Source organism: Montipora capricornis, chromosome 11 (genome assembly GCF_036669925.1).
Source record: "Montipora capricornis isolate CH-2021 chromosome 11, ASM3666992v2, whole genome shotgun sequence".
Taxonomy (NCBI): domain Eukaryota; kingdom Metazoa; phylum Cnidaria; class Anthozoa; order Scleractinia; family Acroporidae; genus Montipora; species Montipora capricornis.
The window spans coordinates 4,125,787-4,148,056 of NC_090893.1; the positions used below are offsets into that span (position 1 = coordinate 4,125,787).

Here is a 22,270-nt window from a genome sequence, read left to right on the forward strand (position 1 = left end):
TTGCATAAGAAAGAATAACAAAATATTGTATTTTTCTCGTTCGTCAGAGTTTTCAGAGAGCGCCGTTGAATGCTAACAATTGTGGCGTGCAGGGGAGATAATAGTTGTGTCAAATGCGAACTATATATCGTACCCAGTGATGCTATATTGTAAGCGGTGTGGAGAGATGTCGTATCACAACATTGAAGCGCTTTCACAACGCGCGGCAGTAACTGAAAATTTATGCTTTTACCAAAACCAGTTGGAAGCATTGCAAACGGCTCGTTTTTTCCACTTATTAAAGTTGAACAGACACAACTTTTGCTCGAATCTGAGGGCTTGTACGTTTGGGAATATTAAGACACTCGGCGACAGAGTTGACCTCTTTCTTTCGTGCTCCGCGCGTGAATCAAAATGATGACGAAAGTGTTGATGTAAACTGTCAAAATTGACCAATCAGAGGGTATACCAGGAGCTGGTATACCGGAATGAAGAATTTAAAGAGATGCTTACAGGCTCTCCCGCCTCGCCTCGACCCAAGCCCCCACTCGCTTTTCACAGGCTGTTCCTTTCGTTTTCTCGACTATCTGAGAGCCTGGAACAGGCTATCCCTGCTTCAACTTCCCAGCTGCAGTTGTAAATAGCCAACTGTGTTTGCCTCCGGCCAGTTGGGATTCTTAACAGTTGTTGTTGTTGTTGTTGTTCTGTTCTGTTGTTTCGTTGTGTTTCAATGGCCCTGAAAAGCCTCTATGGGGAGCGGTCAACTAAGTATGTATTGTATTGTATTGTACTGTATCAAAACAACGACGTTTTAAGACACGAAACTAAGCAAAGTAAGGGAACGCCGCCATGTTGGTGCATAAAATAATGCCGGACCTCTCAGAAGTTTCTTTTGTATGTACCATTGACCAACATGGCGCCAATGACGTAACAGGGTCATTATTATCAGTGTCTCTAGAGTTATTAGGCTGCAAGTCTGGGATAGATTTGTGGTCAACACTTCTTCAGTAAAATGTAAAAAAGTTAAGTCTCTGCTTACGAGCCAGAAGGCCCATCAGGCCGCAGGTTTCCGTAGCATGAAGCGACTAGGAGTATTTCTACTCCCCCCTGGATGGGATGCTAGTCCATCGCACGATTACCCCCAGCATTTCGCCGGTACCCATTTATACATGGGTGGAGAGAGGCACCGAGAGAGTAAAGTGTCTTGCCCAAGAACACAACACAATGTCCCCAGCCAACCACTCGATCCGGAGTCGAGCACTCTAACCATGAGGCCACCGCGCCTCCCACTTCAGTATAATGACTAGATAAAAAAAAAGACATTCACTAACCGGTCCTGTGCTTGTAGATCACTCGATGGATTCCAATCAGGATCAAATATAATCACAACATTAGCTCCGGTAAAGTTGAGTCCCAGGCCACCCGCCTTGGTGGAAATCAAACACAGAAAGATACTGGGATCGACATTAAAGTCTCGCACAAGGCGTGTCCTTTCAGAAGGTTTGGTTCCTCCGTCCAACCGACTATACACCAGCCCTTTGCTGATAACAAACTCTTCTAAAATGTTTAGCAGCTGCAACAATAACAAAATAAAGTCAAAGAACAGAGTTGAACAAAGGGTAAAGACAAGAGAGTATCACCCTCTCCTGGTTAAGATGATTGCATACAGATCACAAATCTCTTAGATATATGAGTTATCAATTTCAAAGTAGTGTTTTCAACATAACTACCTTTTGTTTGGATAAAAGGTTTGTAGGCCTGTGTCTTTTGCTTTGATGTGACATGAATGGTTTTGCAAATCTGTTTCGATACTTATGACGACTACGATAAATAACAAACAACGACCACAAATTTAGCCAACATGGTTAAGTTTTTCGACGCAAAGCATACGTCGAAGTGCTCATCACAAGACGATTGCCACAGCCTATAGAATTTGGCTACATCCGGGTAACCTTGAACTCGCGCTCATCAATGTTCAAGTCAACCTGTTGGTATCACCACAGATATACCAGGATTAGCGGTAATGGGGCTGTGAAAATAAACTCGGCTCAACACTTAATATAAATACCAGCACCTATTAGAAAAGAACCGACCCCAAGCACTAGTTTCAGAATCATTTGATGTGCTGCGAACGTTAGTTTACTTGGAATTTTCCACTATTAAAATTTTGTGTCGCTTCCTAGCTATTCTTGCAATTTTACTATTAGATAGTATGCGCATAAAGCTTGTTTTGAGCATCGATGTTCGAGTTCTACCCCTCCATTAATCTTAAATTTTGCATCACGACATTTTTTTATGATTAACAAGGTCAAGTGACAGGGCCATGCAAAGGGCCTATTCGTGGGTGGAAGCTACCATGTACCATGCATTATGCGATCTGTGTGAAGTGATGATTCATGTAATCTTGACAGTTCAGTTGAAACGAAAAGTAAGACTTTGACAGATCCACTGTAGCCACAACATCAGCTTGTTTGCGCTTGTGATTATCACGAAAGAAATCATACTTTATAATTATTATTATTATTAGGTGCAAACCTGTGTTGACCGTGAAAATAGAAGTACTTTGCTGTGTTCCTCGTAAAACATCCGCAGCAGTTTGCCAAGCACTTTCATTTTGCCACAATACTTTGGGTCGGACAGCAATTCAAACGAAGACAAATCAGAGCAACTTGAAAACTCGGGATATCTGGCAAACACTTGCGTACAAAGATCTTTGGCCTAAAAAAAACGGTTAAGTAAAATCCTCAAAACAAAATCGGTCTGTCAGAACTGTTCAAGCGTACCCGGGTTGCTGCATGTCACGGGAAATGAAGAAGAGGATACCTTAATGACATTCGACCGTCTGGTACGACCCAAAACCAAAGAGCATAGGCAAATACACAATTCTTGCATGAGGGAACTATCCCACCCTGTTGTATATTGTAAATAAGTTTAAAACGCATAGTAATCATATCCAAGGTTAATTTGCGCCTGATAAATAATGCATTAATTATTATTAATTAGTTATGACTATCACGATCAAAATAGAATTCATTAAATTGCCGAATCCGGGTGAAAATAGGCCAGTTTCGTATTCTAACAGTTGGACTGGATCTGGCATGAAATGGAGGCTAATGCGGGCAAAATAATTTGCATTTGAAAAGATTTGCCCGCATTAGCCTCCATTTCATGCTAGATCCAGTCCAGCCGTGAGAATTCGAAAAAAACCACATGACATGAGGAGTAGGACTAAGCAAACGAAAATCAAAAACAGCTTTTTGAGACCATCTTCTGACTTCAATATGATTCAGAACAGGGGCCTGTTTCTCAAAAGCCCCGAAACGTTTCGCGCCCGAAAAGCAATTCGTGAAACTAAGATCTATTCATTTTCAGGAAATTATTACATCCATTTAGAAATCGCTGGTAATCCTTGCAATCTGATTGGCTCTCAGAAGTGCGATATATATTTACGAATCGGACTATTGTTTACTCTAAATCGCACCTTTTCCAGGTCATGAGAAAGGAATACTAAAACAAAACAACCAATCAGATTTCAAGGCTTGTTTAAAGTAACCAATCAAATTGCAAGAAAATGGAAGACAAAGAGAAAGTAAGCGTGTGGCGAATGTTGCAACTTTTGTGTTCAAAACATTGCTTTTGTAAAAATTGGATGAACTTAATTACTTACAGTTTCCAACTTTCCGCGTCCATTTTATAAACCGGCAACCGGATCAATAAAATATTGGTACTGACTAAAATCCTGTATTTAAGCGATTAAATTGTGCGATTTCCGAATGGATGTATTTAGTAATAAAGTGGTAATTGAACTTAGCGTCGTGCAATTTTGGTCTGAAATCAAACTTGTTATTTCGATTCGCGCATCACACTATGTTTTGAGACCAAATTGCACTGCACTCAGTTCAATTGCCACTATATATCTTTGGACATATTTTCAACATCACAGAAAACAAAGCAATTGCATAGTTGCACGACTTGAAACGTTTTCCTTTTGAAGATACAAAGCGTTTTATATCACCTGAAATACGCCTGAAAAGTTTCGAGATCTTTGATAAACGAACCCCAGAAATTATTTGATGGGCTCAAGTTGACAGCGATTTCATTCAGTTGAACGCTAACACCTACCTTTTCCTGCTGGTCCAGTGTTTGCTTGATCGTGGGCGCTAATAATGCAGCGTGATTGGCAACTTTCAGAAGCAACTGGAAAAATCTCATTGTAATAGTCTTGATGTACAAGTTGACACCGATTTCATTCAGTTGAACGCTAACACCTACCTTTTCCTGCTGGTCCAGTGTTTGCTTGATCGTGGGCGCTAATAATGCAGCGTGATTGGCAACTTTCAGAAGCAACTGGAAAAATCTCATTGTAATAGTCTTGATGTCTTCGTTCTCAGAGCTGAGCTGTTAAAAAGAAAAAGATATTTAACCGTTCAAATATGTCGACTGTCCATGAACTGATAGCAACATAAACAGGATCAAAACAAAGTGGTGTTTAGTGGCTTTCATTTAAATCGTCACACTGCAATTTCGCACAGACTTGAACAAAAATACTAAACAGGAGCTTTCAATGAAACGGTCACCCTAAAGGGGTTCCACCCACACACTCAGGAGACGACGGGAGTTCCTTTGTGGGAAGTACTATTTTACACAAATTTTACTCAGAGGAAAATTAACAAATCGAATGCGGGTCAGCGTCGTCTTTACTCTTTTATAAAATAATTACTATCGACATTTATGCAAACCGGGCCCTCGATTGCGTCTCGGGTTTGCAAAACTGTATCGAATTCCCCAACCCCGCCCCTCGTGTTTAGATGACGCTATGTAAACACGGAAAAAAGTCCTCTTGTGGACTCACGAGAGGCAGCCAACAACTAATTTTTTGGGATTTCTTTTTTACCACAAAATTCAACGTCAAAGAAAATGTTAATTTCAGAGCGGGACCAAGATCGTAACACAACGAAAGAGCAAGCGTTGTTTATAACTTTCTCGCAATCTGATTTATTTATTTCCCAAAATGAGCGGGTGTGATTGGCTATTACAACAAGAGAAAGTTGACGCGAGAAGTGTTGTCTTGACTCTTATCGACAACGGCAAATTAGCCTAACAGATTGCGAGATTACAAGCAATTTCGGTAAAAACGGAAATTTTCAAAAAATCCCCCTTAAATTTGAAATATTGAAATCTCGAGAAAAAGAGGGATTTAAGTAAAGATTTCGACCCACCTTTTAAACCGAAATGATGAGAAGGTTGTCACTAAATAATGGTCAATGTTCAGTACTGAGTGAAATAAACTTTTGATCAAGTTCCCTTTATTGCTTTTGTCAAATCAGAGGTTTCTAAGACTGCCACGAAAAAAATCAAACCGAGCCTCCTTTTTTTTTTTTTTTTTTCAATTTGTTAGGCACCTTTGAGAACGTAATCTAACACTAAATCGATCAATGCCTCGAAAAAAAAATTAATTCCCCAAGACTTACACGTCTCTATAGAGGTTTTGCACGGAAGCCATGTTGCATGGCAGGAACAATGAAAATGTTTTGCATTAGAAAGAACATTTGTTCCCATAGGAAAAATAATCTATTGTTCCTGCCATGCAATATGGCTGCCGTGCAAAACCTCTATTACAGGTAATCTTGGGCCATATAAAAATCCCTGTTCACCTCGAAAAAAAAAAACAGGTTTCCTGCATGACAAGAACTCTTACCCAATATCTACATCTTTTTTTAATTATATACTTAATTTTAATCCCTGAAGAGTCATATTTCAGTCAAAAGTGCCAATAAGTCTATTTCGCGACAGCAAATGCAACTGTTTTTGTTAACATGTCTGGACAAATACACGTTGTATTGACAAGACGTTGATCAATCATAACTTCAAACCAAGATATGGGTGATGCTTCTGTCTTTTACTTCTGCATCACCAAGACCATACACTAAACAAATATGTGTGATACACTCTATTTCACCAAAAAAAAATTCGCAATGCGTCTTAATCTTGCTCCTGTCCTCATATTGAGCCAAACCGGGTGCGAAACCTTGATGAAAATAATCATGTCATTGTTCTCGTTTGGGCAGATATTTTCTTTGACCTCCTTTTATGGGTGTATCTTTGGTGGTTCAGTTTAATCACCAACCTCTCCGGCATTGCCACAATAAAAGGTCCGTTAAGTTGCAAAGTCCACATTGATTACATTGACAAATAGATTAGATAGCCCACATCTTCACAAATTCGCTTTCTCTGCATGGCTAAATGTCGTATGATGTAAACTCAGAAGTTAAGCTTTTCTTATTTGTTGATCGCAGACAAAAACATATTACTTAATTTGCAATCAAAGAAAACAGTCTTATCAATTACCCAGATGTGATTGACTGAAATAATACCTGAAACTGAGCCTTTTGCAAGTAAACACGACAAACGTGGTACTAATTTAAACAAAGGCTAATAATATCTCAGTTGTACATGTACATGTCAAATCTGCGGACGGCTAAAAGTGTCATTTACCCCTTTCAGTCCTGAGAGTGAGGCTTAGAGATTTTTACTCTGTCTAACGTCAGACGATTTTACTTCTCAACTGGGGGCCACTTCAGGGATGAATTCTTGGGTTTCACTCACGTGATCAACAGCCATGTTTTTCAACGAAAACAAAAGAAGACGTCAGCATAATAATAGCTTTCAATTCCCGGGAGGATTGGATCGGGACACCAACATGGCTGCCATTTCATTGTTTGGGGACACCAACATGGCGGCCGTGACGTCATGTGAAATCCAAGAATAGGCCCCCCAAAAAAAAAAACCAAGAAACCAATTGACCCTATTGTTCTGTTAAAACTATTCACGATCTTCGCAAAGTATAGGAAAACTGGTAAGATCTTAACTCGTTGCAAAGAAACTGAAACTAAAGCAGAGGAGGGCAAATTACACGCCAAATCTGTCAGCTGTAACTGCCAAAAACAAGAGAAGGGAAATAAGAAAAAATCACCAGATTTACAATTAAACTGTTCAGGATCTTCATAGAATACTCCAAAACGCATACGATCCTTTCTCATCGCGAATAAACCGACTAAGGGTAACACCTTTCTGCACTCAGAGTATTTAACTTTAAAATTCTTCAGCCACCAACTAAGGTGATATTGATTTCCATCTGATTCTGTTGTGAGACGACAAGACAGACAAACCAAAACAACAAGATTGTAATCTTTGCTTTGGTCCGGTAAAATGATATCATTATTGAAAGATTCGATTTTCAAAGGGATAAGTAACATGAATCGACATATTTTCTTTGCTAATCAGCATTGATTTCCCTACTGAACGACCAGAGCACCCAAAGGGATCAAACAAACTTAGGTGACCATTCAAATGCGGCGAACGTCTTTTTGAGTACGTACATTGAGTAGCAGTTCTAACAGCCATGAAACATCAAGAAGACAAACGGACCCACAGATTTGGCAACTTGTGTTCTGCGTCCGGTTTGCTGTTGTCTGTTGCGTGTTGTATCGCACTGATTCATGTTGAACTCAGAATACAAGAACAACATCGATTGATATCACACTCAGTAACATCCTGTGATCAGCTCGAGACTAGAATCCTACGAAAAGTACAGCAGGATTACAAAGAATGGCAAAATGATAAGGGCTGCCACGCAGAAGGACACCGAATGAAGACGAGAGGTAGAATGTTAATGTTTCGTGAATATGTTTTTAGTTACAATTCAACACTACTCTGTCCAGTTTTAAGAAAAGAGGACAAAAGAAGACACTCTTTGCTTAATTTTTGCATTCTTCCCGAAAAGCTGGTTTTGGCATTGTAGCTCAGTCAAATCTGATTCAATTAGGCGACCATTTAAATAAACAAAGTTACAAAGTACTCTAAGGCACAAACAGAAAGAAGACTGCTCTTTCACGACATGGATGAAAGTTCGCTCGGAATTAAATGAGCTTTGACGGGTTTTCCTCTTTTCTTCTTCTTCTAAGGTAATAAGAACACCCAGTCAAGAGAAATACGAGCGTCACCAGACCTATCACAGCAGGAAAATTACCAAACAGTTTCTCAAGTAAAACTGCTCCTGAAACAAGAGCTTCGCGACCTGCAAAACCAAATTTGTGCAAAAGATGAGAAGCTGTGCCGCTTGGGACCTAAAGGCAAGACAGGGAGACGAGGAAGGCCGGGAATCCGAGGGAAACCAGGTTCCCCAGGGAGACCCGGGCCAGAGGGGCCTCCTGGAAAACACGGAGAAATTGGTCCACCGGGACATCCTGGTATTAAAGGCGATCTGGGTCTACCGGGTGAACCCGGTCCCGCGGGACCTCAAGGACCAAAAGGAGTAAAAGGCACTAAAGGTGAGCCGGGCCAGTCCCCCTCGGCTCCTTTCTTGCTGCAGCGTCCGGTTGAAACAACGGTCAACGAAAGTCAAACAGCCATCATGAAATGCATAGCAGATGGAAATCCTACACCAACTATTACGTGGTCTAAGTTGAATTCATCACTTCCCACTGAGCGTCACACGGTTGAACCCAGTGGAGCGCTGATTTTAAGGGACGTCAGACGTGGAGACGCTGGAGTTTTAAGGTGCAGCGCTGATAGCTTGTTGGGCAATGCCATGGCTTCAGCTAAGCTGGTTGTTCAGTGTAAGTTGACTTTCGAACAATTTCTTACCGCAGCGATTTCTTGTACGGCTATTGTAGGAAACCCTTTCTGTAAACCTGTAGTGCTCATAAGGCGCTTCATTTTGTCTCTCTACCTCTATCAAACATTTCAAAAGCGAATTATCAATTTTAAACCTTTTTTTTGTGAGCTTTCTGTATCATGCCCGTTGAAACAAATAAAAGCGAGGTTCCACCGGCAATCATGTCTTCACCATTTATCGCTCCCGCTTGAGACTCACGTGAAATTTTTTTCATTACACAAACTATATTAGTAAAACTATATTAGTGAAACGATGACAGATCAGCCGAGGCAACACTCGGTTACGTCTGGTCTTCGGGTCCTGATGTCCACAAATGCAAGTAATTACATGCAAGCCTAACTCTGATATCCAACAAAAGTGTCCCTTCAGGTCTAAGGGCCTGGCCAAACGGGAAATGTTTGGCGTTTAAACAACATCAAACATTGTTTGGTGACCAAACATGCTGATGTTGAAGTGAGTAGCCAAATGGTTAAAACATAATTGATTTAACTCAGATCAAACTCTACAAGCACGGAACTATGGGTCACAAATCCGTAAACAACATGTGGATTCAAGGGGCTGAGCAAGCCTGGTACGCATGCACGCGGCAAACACGTTTGATACGGCTGTCCAAACGTTGTTTGATCGAATGAATGTTTGATAGCGTTCAAATTTAATCAAACACGATCAAACAGCACTGAACAAGGTGGCCAAACTGTAAAATGTTTGGTCAACAAACAATGTTTGATGTTGTTTGGTCGTCAAACATTTCCCGTTTGGGCAGGCCCTTAGCATTTCCTACCTATTTCTATCAATAAGAATAGGGTAAAGGTTAGCGTTATTTTTAGCTCAGGGTAAAAGCAGCTGTTTATCCTTCCTTGAGGAGCACCATTTGAGGGACACTTTGTGACATTAATTATCTGTATTCCGAGACACGAGTGATGTTGAAGTTAAGGAGAAGAGCAAGGGTACAATTCGCGACTATTAGAGCGGTTCTCAAATGAGTGTCGTAAGACAAAAACCAAAGTAATTACTTTGGCGAATCAAAAAGGGCGGAGACAATCCAGTAAACCAATCAAAACTCGAAGAAATTACACGTAGCCGACACAAAGCGCGGGAAAATGTGCACGCCCGAGCCACTATTGGTTTTGGTTTCACTTCTGATTGATTAAAAAAGTGGCGCGAGAACTTTGAACCAATCACTGAGCGAAGTAATGCAAAACCAAAGTAATTCGCAAATTACTTTCGACACTCAATTGAAAACCGCTCTATTGAAATCAGCGTGCATCTAATTACTTGCATTTCTGAACAAATTGATTCGGCCCTATACTTATTTATAAAATAATTAGGATAGTACGCACACTCTCATTGGTCAATAGCTGAGTTTAGATGAGAGTATGAAAACACGGCTGTGACATCACACGAATTTTGATTGGTTAGGTAGTCAGACGCGCGTTTTGATTGGCTAGAAGGAAATATGAGCGTGTCGAATTATCTTTGAGAAATATTTTATAAAAGCAATTGAGGACTTTTTTCCGTGTTTCCATAGCCTCATCTAAACACTAGGGGAAGTTGGGAAAATTCTCGACAGTTATGCAGTTATTGAATAACTGTCTCGAATTCTTCCAACTCTCCCTCCTGTTTAGATGAGGCTATGGAAACACGGAAAACGTCCTCTATTGCTTACACAGAAACGAAGACTACCAACACAATCCTTCAAAGCCGGCCGAGCGTCTAACAAATCGCGGTTCTTTGCACATGACGCCAATTGACTCTCAACACATGGTCTGAAAGATACCTTGACACCTGAAAGTTGACCCTTCGAATTTGATGATTGGCCACAATATATTTCGCTGTAAATAAGCGACCAATCAAAAGGAAAAGCAAAATCAGTTGCGATCCCCTAGCGCCTGTTGTCGTGCAATGAGCGTTCGCGACATGTTTAATTCTCAACCATGACTGGTTTTCAGTTGTTTACAATTAGGATATAGTTCATTCAGTTCTTGATATATAGCTAATAAATTCTTCAATGCACCTTTTACAGTTGCCCCCGACATCTCACTGCCATCCAAGGCGTTGTTGACAGAAGAGGAAAGCAATGTCACTATTGCCTGTGTAGCTTACGGTCAACCGAAGCCCAGTGTCACATGGTCCAGCGCCGTTGGTACTTGGCCAAAAGGACGGACAAAAATTAGCAAGGGAAACCTAACAATCTACAAGTTAAAAATTAAAGACAGGGGAACTTACATTTGTAAGGCAGAAAATATGTTAGGTTTTACAACAGCCTTGGCTCAACTCGTGATATTTCCCCGTATGAAGTTCAAAGTCAGTCCACCAAAGGAAGCGACTGCTGTGATTGGGTTAAGTTTCCATTTGCCTTGTGTGGCTGACAGTGACATAAGAACCATTACCACGTGGACAAAGGACAACAAGCAGTCACTTCCTGTTGACACAAACGTTTTGATGAATGGAACACTGGTTTTTAGGAAGGTTAATGAGTCCCACGAGGGAACTTACACCTGCAAGGCCACCAACGCACTGACAACAATAACAGCAACAGTCAATTTAAATACTTCATACGCTGAGTCCTGTTCAGTCATAAGGCAACAAACCAAACTGGGCAATTTAAGCGGAAATTACGTCATTGATCCAGATAGAGCGGGAGGTCTAGCACCATTTAAGGTGTACTGCGACATGACAGACAAAAATGGTGTTGGCGTGACAGTCATCAGTCACAACAGTGAAAGTAGAACCAGAGTCTATGGTTATGGTGGGCATTCATATAACATTCATTACAAAGGAGTGAGTTTAACACAAATAGCAAGTCTCACCAGAGTATCTTCACACTGTGAACAGTTCATTAAGTACGAGTGTCATTACTCGCGTTTGATAGCTAACAATTTATACAATCCATATGGATGGTGGGTATCACGTGATTCGACGAAGATGACGTACTGGGGCGGGGCATCTGTTAGTGGCAAGTGCGCATGCGGGATGACCAACTCCTGTGCAAACCCCAGTTACGGTTGCAACTGTGATAAGAACGACTATGTATGGCGTGAAGACAGTGGTCTCCTCACAGACAAGACACGTCTTCCTGTCAAACAGCTCAGGTTCCGGGACATTGGAAGCTCCAAAAGGGGCTACTACACACTTGGTAAACTAAGATGTTACGGCATTGCACAATCACGCTCAGACTGACCGACGAAAAGCAAAATTGTAATACATGAATCACCTTATGAACGGTTTTTTGAAATCTAACTTTGAAACGAGGTTTTTGTTTATGGTGGAAGTGCACTTAGAAAGAGAGTTAGTTCCCAAGCATGCTCCACTTAGATAATCTTTAGGTACCAACTTAGGCGAAAGGTACATGTAACATGACTTAAAGAGCAACTACAATCAAAATTTCGGTATTCTTTCTTTAGTCAATTTTTGGAAGTTTGTTTACTCATCACCCGACTGGCAAAATGTTGAGCTTTAATTTCGATCCAAATGCTCCATGTAGAGGTTTTTGATTTTATGGTTAGCCAGCACCCGCGTTCAAAACTAACTCGTAGGTTCAGACAGCTGGATCTAGAAACAGCAACCACGTGATGTTTGATTTATATTCTACTAATTTGAGCAATATTTACCCGGCAACTGTGGCAGATTATTTGCAGGAAAAATAATTTAACAGTTTTGGAACAAAGAAATGAAGAATCAAAGCTAGAGATTGATTGATTGATTGATTGCATGACTGACTGACTGACTGATTGATTGATTGATTGATTGATTGATTGATGCATGGGAGTGACCAGATTGATCATGAACTGATTTATCTATCAATAATTTATTGTTTGATTGTCAGAATAAAAAAAACAAATCATGTAATTCTTGATCATAAGTCATTGATTTTACATTGTGCCCACCATGTAACAACATTTGCCCCTGTCCAATCCACTCCCACAGTCACAAGGAAAGTTCTTTTTCCTGATCATTTCCACATCTGGGTTTTGTAGCAATGTCTGATACACATCCTCTTGAAATGATGTCAGAGGACAAAACACCACCAACTCTTCTGAAAAATTCAAAGATCATCATTGCCATGGCAACATTGTAATTTCACATGTGAGATCATAAAATTAACGCTGAATTTCACGGCAAAAATATAATAATTGGGCTATATTATTCTAACTTAATAATAATGAACTCACCTTTCTTAGGTAGCTGATTGGCTATTAACTCCTTTGTCCGTCGAAGGAAAAACGTTCCTATCATATCCTGAAGATCTTTTGATTCTACAGTGAGCAAGTAAAAGATTTGAATATAAAGTTCAAGACATTCATCAATTGAAAACAGGCCCTATTGGGGCCCCATTGGGGTGTTCCTCAAAAGTCTTGAAACTTGATGTAGTAACACTTTGAATCTTAAAAAAAAAAAAAAAAGAGGCCCAAGTCAAGAAACTTTGTCACTGATTTGTTCTCTCCGGTCTTAAAAATGTTCAAAGATCAATAACATTATTACTATTTATCAGAATAAGAGCTTAGCTCTATAGACCCTTTGCATAAATGGCGCCCAAATTTGAATAACAATACTTGATACATCCTTAGCCTCGTGTTTATGTTTCAAGACAAAGGATTTTTCTCATGAATGTGAGGCTAAGGATGTATCAAGTATTGTTATTCAAATTTGGGTGCCATTTATGCAAAGGGTCTACGAGCCACGACCCAAGCAGGCCCAAAACAGCTCCTGGCCTGGTTGTTCAAAAAGTGGATTGTGTTATCCACCAGGCCCCAGTTAATCAACAGCTGGATAAGTTAATCCGGTGGATAAGTCACTATCCATCAGTTTCAATCTTGCATTAAATTCCCACTTCAATTTTCTTGTGTTATTTGGAAAGCAAGCCTTTTTACGGACAAAAAGAGAGTAATAGTCTTTTGATTTCTTTTTAATTACATCAAAAAGGTCGCAGTCAATTTTAAAGGGGCTAGGTCACACTATTTTAGGTAATTTTGTTTAGTTGTGTTAATTATGAGCTCTAAACATCAAATTGGCAGAGCAAGAGTCTTTTCCAGCTGTGTAAATAACATTTTGATATAGACTGATATAAATTTGAAACAAGGTGGGCCGACGTTTTTCAAATTTACCCAAATTTAATCCATTTCGATCCTCTCCAGTTTTGTCCATTCCTGTCCCTTCTTGGCTTCCCTGTGTTTTGTTAAAGTTCTTCTATAGTTTTGAACAGTTATTTTGATATTTTAGTTAATTCTATGACCATTCAATCAGTGCTGAAATTGCCTAAGATTGCGTGACCTAGCCCCTTTAAAAGATGGATTAAGGGCTATATAATCTGGATTATACTAGGCATTCCTTAGATCGAACAGTACAGAATGTCTAAGACCGGTCCATTTAAAAAAATTTGTCTTCTGTGTTTTGCAATTAGTTCATAAGAATCAATGTTGTTAAGATCAAAACACAGGTCTCCCACTATCTGAATTCCATAATTAAAGTACCTTTTACAAAAGACTGGTTTGTTGTTTATTCTATAATCCTGGTTATTCAAAATTTGGTAAAGCCAATTAGTTTCAACCCCATTATCTTTCCGAAATTCAGACCACCATTTCAATAACTCCATGTAGAATTGAGAACTGATAGTTAAGTCTTTGAAGTTATAGTTGCAATTAAAAAGAAACAGACCACCTGTTTCTAAAAGAGAAAAAAAAAAGGTTCAATCTTGCAGAAAGATTTCAGCAGTACATTTGTACTCGTAAGTATGAATATTCACACTCTAAGCAGATCTACTTTAAAGGGGTGGAACAAAATCTTGGCCAACGTTTAGCGTGAAGTACATTTTATACTCTAAACAAAGTTATCCAGCCTTTGAGCAACTGGGGCCTACAGTCCCCAGTATGGCGAATATGCGTTATTAAAACCAAATTGAGTCATCCACTCCTCAAACAACTGGAGCCAGGTGTTGAAAATGCACTATCCAAATAAGCTTCAGGAAATTGCTCACTTTGTGCAGATAATCCATAAGTGAAAAACTGTTGCGTGGTATTAGCAGAAGGCTGATTTCTCAAACCAAGAAGGTATCAGAATCAGCCAGGTTGACAAGGTAAATTAGACACAGAAAGGAACTCAAAGTTGGTATTTTGAAGGTTTGCCCTTTGCAGGAGCCAGTCAACACAAGCATCCATTCATCTACCCCTTTACGAAGTACCGTAATTGGGACATAAAAGCAAATGTACAAACTATAGAAACAAAGTGTACCAATTGTGCTGTCTAGGGTGTACATGTAAGTTACTTAACCATATTTCCAGGAGGGCGCATTGGATACGTGGTAAATAGCCAACAAGGCATATACCACCAAGTTGGCCATAACCAGTGTCATATCCAGCAAGTGCGAATGAAAATAATAATTATTGTTTTATAATTAAATTTTCATTAATGCTTGTACACCTTGGAAATTAAAAAAGTCAATCATTTTCCAGCTTGGCAACATGCAATCAATCAGGTCAAACAGTATATGAGCTGATAACCAAGATGCAATATCCAAGGTCGAAAATTTAATAATATCATATAAATTATGCACATACATCTTGAAGATCACTCTTCAAAGCAAATCAAATTCTTATTGTAATGAATATGATTTAGTATTTTGGCTCCATCATCAGCTATGGGAACTTCACAGAAAATGATAATGATGTTTTATTCAGCTCATATTGTTGTTTACATTTGATTTGAAATTCTTAATGAGGTTTTGGTAGCATTTTAGTTTTTTTTTTCTTTTAGTTAGCTAGTAAGTTACGAGCTGGGGAGCTAAGTGAACTGATTGGTTTCTAGTTAGAAGGAAACATTTAACGTCAAATAAATAATTTTCAAAATAGAATTTAATGGTTTGAACCCATACCTTGATGGAATTTGATCGTCTGGGTGAAAGTAGTCCTGAGAAGGACTCTTGGCAGTTGCTAACTTTTCAACAACCTTCAGAGTCAAGAAGATGACTTCCCTTCAGGTTGTTGAAACATCAGTCACAGCCAACAGTCCTTCTCAGGACTACTTTCACCCAATCCATCGATGTAAATAGTTTAGTTTATTATTTTTGTGGCATCCTGCAGACTTTCCTCCACCTCAATGGCCAATCCTTTCACTTGGCCTCTGCAAAAGTTCTCCTTACCTGTATACAATACATTTACTTACTTTTTCTGCCCAGTGCCAGCTCTCTCTTAGTTGCATCATATGTCTGTCCTTCTCTGATTGGTTTACCAAACTCTCTATTGAACCTTTTAGATTTCCCAAGAGACCCAGGGTTTGCCCAGTCCATTACACACCAGAATTCTGCCAGTTTATTTTGAAGAGGGGTCCCTGTGAGTCCATACCTAATGCCCAAATGGGAAACCAAAACATTTTTGAGTGTTTGTCCTCGATCATTGGGCTAAAATTATCACGATATGAAATGACATAATGACGTTTAAGCCCACAAATTTAACCAAATCATCAACTCACTAAGAGTGAGGTCAACAGATTTGGCAAACAAAATTGAGTAAAAGGAGCTTGGGTTTTCCACCACTCTGAGCACAAGACACATGGGAACATAGTCTGCTCAGGCCACATGTCCAATAAGCCAGAATTTTCATACTAATTTGCCCTTTGGGAAACCAGTTTTGTTTTCTTGGTTGCCCACTTTCTTAAGACCTGTTGTCCATTAATTAAAATTCAAAGGAGGCTTGTAAAAATGGCAATTTTGTCCGTCCATGAAGGAGGATATTATAAAGGCTACATGTATAACAAACTGTTTTCTGATAATTTGGTGTTCAAAAGTCACTTACATAGTAACTTGGTAAATGCTTTGCGACCAGATCAAATGCAACTAATTTCCTGCGTTGTCACCACTATTTCGCCTTTTTCTAGAAAAACCGAACTAAAAAAAGACGCATTGTCGCAGTTCACTTACAGGCTTGTTCGATATCAAAGTATCGTAGCGCATTTGGCCGTGCGAAAATTGGGTTCCATCGTAACAAGCATTCCTTTCATGCAGCTACAAACATCATTGTTCCTCCTTCCAATCTGTTTTGAGGTTTGTACCAGTATATTTTCAACAGAAAAGTATAAATGACAGGAAAGAGATGTTATGTTTATTTTTTTTTAATTGCATTTGCGGTGACTACGTCATATTACTAATCGCTTTCTTCATTTCAAATCAAATCGTTCCACAAAATATTACTTGAACAAAAATTCTGATTGCCCGATCAGGCAAGTCTTGAAGTTGTTTTATTTGACCTGCACAGATATACATGTACAGTCTGTATTTTGCTTGCTCTGGGCAATTGGGCAAGCGTTAGTGTCGAACACTGAGAACTTATTCTGGAATCCATCACATTAAACAACTCATTAATAATTCACAAGTGAACAGCCTACTAGGTCACTCTCAACTGATAAAACGTGACCCGCATGCATGCATGAGCTTCAAAAACTGATAAAACACTCCTCATTGGAGTTGTTTATATACACCGTAAAGCACACTAAATAAGGCATATAGCCTGTTTTTGATTTAATTGGTTTTAATTTTTTGTATGCTAATGTTCTCCTCTCAATAATATTTGAATCTTTGTTCAGACTACAGAGGGTCACGCTTTTTGTGGAATGTTTCTGAAGCCGCTAAATAAACTCACAGTTTGTGTTTTATCTGGTCTAAAACCACTCAGCTTGACCCCATGGTTTAAAGCCAATAAAACACTCCTGCTTCTTTATTGAACAGTACTTAAGAAACTAAGAATATGTCTCTCCACCCCGGATGGGATGCAAATCCACCACAAGGCTACCCCCAAAGAAAAATCGGTGCTGTTATACCCACTTAAACTCCTGGATGAGGAAAGCCAGCATTGCCTGCAGGACCACAACCCATGCCACTTGCCCCTGAGATTCCAGAATGCTAACCTTTCAATTAACATGCCTCCCACAAACTTAAATTACCAGCCAGCACGGTAAAATTTCCATAATTTGCAACGGACTTTAAACAAAATTATGACAATCTGTCTTCCACTAACTTTGGCATAAGTTGTGCAACTGCACTTTTATAATTTATAATCGAGACAAAACTTTCTCACCGTCTCTTGACTTTAAGAGCTTTAGCAGCCACTGTTATCTGAGATTTGTGATCTTTTATACGATGAACTTCATCCATCACTACAGCAAGCCATGGCACTCGATTTATATCATCCTGCATGAGCACAACAATAATAAAATTATTGCCTTATACTAGCTACCAACACAAAGCAAAGCCTTCGTGTGGTTAAATTACTAGGGCCCTTGGTTTTGATGCGATTGTGCTGCATTGGTCCTCGAACAACTGTCTTGAGCCACCTGACAGTGATAAGCATTGTGAGAAAATGCCTATGATTTAGCAAATATTTATGCAAGCAACAAGTGATTCAACAAGGACAGCTTTTGGTAGATACTCTGTAAGTACTGATCAAAAACAAGTATAGTTTGATAGAAATGAATGGGAATGCAAAAGGCTGAAAATTGGTCAAATGTAAGTTTTGCCATTTACGAAGTTTATAGGCCTATTAATTGCCATTATAGTAAATGTTACTGGTAATTACACCTAAATTGAATTCAAACCATTTCAACTCAACTCGGTACAAAACTCCGTCTCCATTGTCGCCACGACCGTCATTGTTTTCGATTTGGCGAACTATCGAGTGTAGCAACAGGTGAAGAAACCCACGAACTGCTGCATCGTTGGCCCCTTTAGCCGCCATCTTTCGAAAGAACAAGCAGATGTGGCCAAGCATTCTTCACTTGGCCACGGTACACTCAGTCTGAGGCTCACAAGCAAAATAGAATTTATAAATCCGAACGTGAAACAGAATTGAATTTGAGCGAATCACCGCTTTGCAAGAGAATATACTTTAGGCAAATTGCCATTTCAAAGTAAAATAGAATTTGGGTGACAGAACTGAATTGAGCGAACACAATTCAAAACAGAATAGAATGTGGAATACAAAATAGAATTTGATTTTAACAATTTGAACACAGAACACAATTTGAGTAACAAAATGAGACATGTGCAAAACAGAATAAATTTAATGTTGAATTTTGTCGGGAATCACACTCCATAGTTTCTTGGCATACAGTAATTATGTTTCATTGCTATCACAGATGAAATTCACACCGTTAGGTCTGGCCAATATTTTTCGGTCACCGTGATAAGCTCACTCATTATTTTACTGAGCCAGTGATCTCACCAAATGATTCCTCATTGTCTCATACGTGGTAAGTGCTACATCCAGTCGACCTCCTAGGGCTCTTTGCAAAGTGTCCTCCTTGGTGTTACCATGAAAGAGCCCTGACTTAAAATGTCCCCATGTTTCCAATTCATCCTTCCAGTTATACATCACAGACCCTGGACTGACAATCAGAAAGGTGCCTGTTTCGTTGTGAATACCATCTTCTTCTCTCTGTAGGAGTATAAGATGTTCAAGACTCATTATTACTTATATTGCATCGGTGAACCAACCAAATGATACCTCGTGCCTTATCAAAAGGAATTAAGATGATAATTAAAGAGAAAAGATACAGCTTCTTATAATAAGGCCTTATAAATTTCAGAGTGCTCCGAGAGGTTTTTCCATGTTCTCAGGTTTCCTCCTCTCAACCAAAAAAAAAAACCATCATTTAATTTCTTTAATGATCTCCTGAATTCACAGAGGACTGGATCAGCTGAGATAAACATGAGAATTCAATTTAACATCATAATGATTATTATATTACATTCACATATCTGGGAATTTATTAAATGTCAAGCCATCAAAATCAATGATACACATGTGTCTTAAATAGCAAGGGAGGTTTCAAAAAGCTCCTACTTTGCACAGCACAAGCTGTTACATACCGGTAACTATAATAGTACCGGTAGTTCTTTATATTTTACTAGCAATCATACCTGTTTTTCTCTTTTTCTTGCATTCATAAATTTGCAAAATATGTCAGCCTTTGTCCCAGTTTTTCCCAAAACAGCAGCAATGAAAGAAATTACCTAAAAAGTGAAAGAAATTCACTCAGGCTTGTAGTGAGATATTATGCTCTATGAGTCACATAAATAGGATGAATTTCACATCACTATGTCCCATGTGTCACTTATTTTTTCAGGGGAGGGGAGGGCCTGGTGAAAAACCATCAGTAAAAGGTTTGTACCACAATAACAATAATGAATATGCAAATATTAAACTTATAGTTAAAAAAAAACAGCAGGATCTTAAAAAATAATTCATGCCTTTAAGGAGATGTACTTGAGAGATGCTGAAAAGTATCACAAAAGGTTTTAACCTACAGTTATCATTTGTACATGTACCAGCTACATATACAAAGTTAAAGGCCACCTGGAAACCAATCATCTTACCAAAGGAGAGAGTTGCCTTAGTGTCAATTACTGGATGGAAAGGTGGTTGTGATGACACTGGTAATGTGAAACCATACTGTCAAGTACATTGTAATTCAGTGCATGAACTTCCTGCTTTTCATAAGCAAAAATTAAGTCCTTAACATCAACTCTTTGGTTTCTAGATTAGAGTCACCACTGGGATTTTTTAATCAAAGGTAACAGCATAAATGGTATTGAGGTGACTGCATCACAAAACTAATTTAACTTTATTTTAATTTATTCACCACAAATCATGGAGAGGCAGGGAAGAGGAATGGAACTTTCATCCCAATTGACACCTACAGTATAACCCCTACATTTCCATAGATCAGACCACAACACTGGGAACTCCATGCCCTACTCTTTCTTGAATAATATGTGGGTTCTTTAACATCCCACAGAATTTATACCCAAGGGTTATCAGAGACAGGACCTTTGGCTTATAGTCCTTATCCGAGAAGACTTGAAAGTCTAACCATTCACAGATGTCATTACACAGGCAGCACTTTCTCCTCAGTTATTAATTTTAAAGACCCTGAGTGTTGGTCCGGCCAGAATTAAACTCACGGCCTCCCACGTGACAGCCCGGTGCCCAACCAACTGAGCCACTGGAACGCGTGGTCATTCTACATAGAGGATTAATAGGATATCGCTCACCTGAATTGTCTTTCCCAAACCCATATCATCTCCAAGGATTGCACCAGTATTTTCTATGAAGTGTTTAAAGAGAAAACACACTCCATCTCGTTGGTAATCCCGCAAGTAGCGGTTTATTGTGGCAGGAACCTAACGCAGTTGCAAAGATAACACTGAGTAAGGGCAGTTTGAAAATAGAAGTCGGATGAAATACGCATAAAACAAACTATACATTGTACAAAAATACTCACTTTAATCACTGGCTGTACTCCAGGATCTGAAACAATTAAAGGGACTGAGGGGTACTGAACTGCCTGTGTGAAGGAAGGTCTTTCCATGTCTTGATCCTCAAAACCTGAAAATAAATTTGATTAAAAATGAATCCCAAAAGTTCATTTGTGTCAAATAAGTTGATGAATGAAACACTATGTAGAGTTTCACGGGACCCATGTGTGTGTCACATTTCACAATTAGATTGAAGTAATTATTTCAGAGCAGGGCTTTACAATTTTTGAGGCATTAATTGCAAAACCATGAAACAGCGAAACACCAAAACTGCGATTCAACAGAAGTACCAAACTCCGTGTAAAACCCCACCATACATTGAATACTAACCAACAAAGGTTGGATTTTGAGATTAAACATCGTTTTAGGCCTTAAATTAGGCCTAAGACATTATTGTTCCCAATAATTATTATTAATTGAGATTAAGATTAGGATTATGATTAAGATTGAGATTAGGGGCAATAACATTTTAGCACTAATTAGACCTAAAACAGTATTTAATCTCAAAATCCAACCTGTATTGGTTATTATTATATGGCTTGTGTTTGCAGCCGATATAACGCATGCTCTGATTGGCTAATTGTGACTGAATCGTAGGGCATTATTCTCCTGTAATGCCCACAGGCCGATTACGGGCTTGCAAAAACAAAGCAAAAGGTAATTAAAAAGCCATATAATAAACTACATGTACTTACTAACCGAGCTAGCTTGAGCCTTACTGGGGAATATTGGCCCTCGGTCGGTTTTGTACAGACCTCGCTGCGCTCGGTCTGTACTGCCACGACCTTGGGCCAATATTCCCCAGTACGGCCCTCACGCTCGGTTAGTAAGAAGTTAGTATTCAAAGTACTACATGTACATGTATGGTGGGGTCATATGTGTACATGGTGTTTTGGTGTTTTATTTTGCTGTTTCAGTGTTTCCAGGTTTAGTTATGTCCAAACATTTCTTTTACTACGTAGTTATGGATACACTGTGGAACAAATTGTTTGTTAAATTTTTCAAACCAGTGCAATTTTGATTTTGATTTGTCTAATATTCACTATCATACTCTAAAGCAAAGGAAAATCAAAATTGAACTGGCTTGCCTTTGAGAAAGCTTTTTGTGAGCAGGCACAGGCTTCCAAAGTTGTTGATTGGTCATCAATGAACAAGCAGTTGTACATGTACACCTTTTGTGCCACAAAAAGGGACTCATTGCATTGCAGCTTTATTCACCCCTTCTCTGACTTGCCTGAGTCATCTAGAGCACCTTCCTGCATGTACCTGATTGCTTGCAGATCATGGAACAACAGCTGTTGTTCCACCCA

General features: G+C 39.2%; 2 protein-coding genes across 2 annotated transcripts in view; one reads left to right on the forward strand and one right to left on the reverse strand.

Annotated features, from left to right (window-relative positions):
* Positions 1-22,270, reverse strand: part of LOC138023725 (DNA excision repair protein ERCC-6-like 2) — a 63,911-nt gene that overhangs the window by 33,311 nt on the left and 8,330 nt on the right. The window contains exons 5-15 of the mRNA XM_068870764.1: positions 20,927-21,030; positions 20,697-20,825; positions 19,563-19,655; positions 18,865-19,077; positions 17,722-17,834; positions 15,815-15,993; positions 12,829-12,912; positions 12,544-12,692; positions 4,102-4,377; positions 2,515-2,697; positions 1,311-1,552 (exon numbers count right to left, since the gene is read on the reverse strand). Coding sequence (XP_068726865.1) covers positions 1,311-1,552; positions 2,515-2,697; positions 4,102-4,377; positions 12,544-12,692; positions 12,829-12,912; positions 15,815-15,993; positions 17,722-17,834; positions 18,865-19,077; positions 19,563-19,655; positions 20,697-20,825; positions 20,927-21,030 — 1,765 coding nt within the window. The remainder of the gene's footprint in view (positions 1-1,310; positions 1,553-2,514; positions 2,698-4,101; positions 4,378-12,543; positions 12,693-12,828; positions 12,913-15,814; positions 15,994-17,721; positions 17,835-18,864; positions 19,078-19,562; positions 19,656-20,696; positions 20,826-20,926; positions 21,031-22,270) is intronic.
* LOC138023727 (uncharacterized) lies at positions 6,983-12,505 on the forward strand. The gene is made up of 3 exons (XM_068870783.1): positions 6,983-7,640; positions 7,944-8,597; positions 10,680-12,505. The coding sequence occupies exons 1-3, from the start codon at positions 7,382-7,384 to the stop codon at positions 11,834-11,836; spliced, it is 2,070 nt and encodes a 689-aa protein (XP_068726884.1). The 5' UTR covers positions 6,983-7,381; the 3' UTR covers positions 11,837-12,505.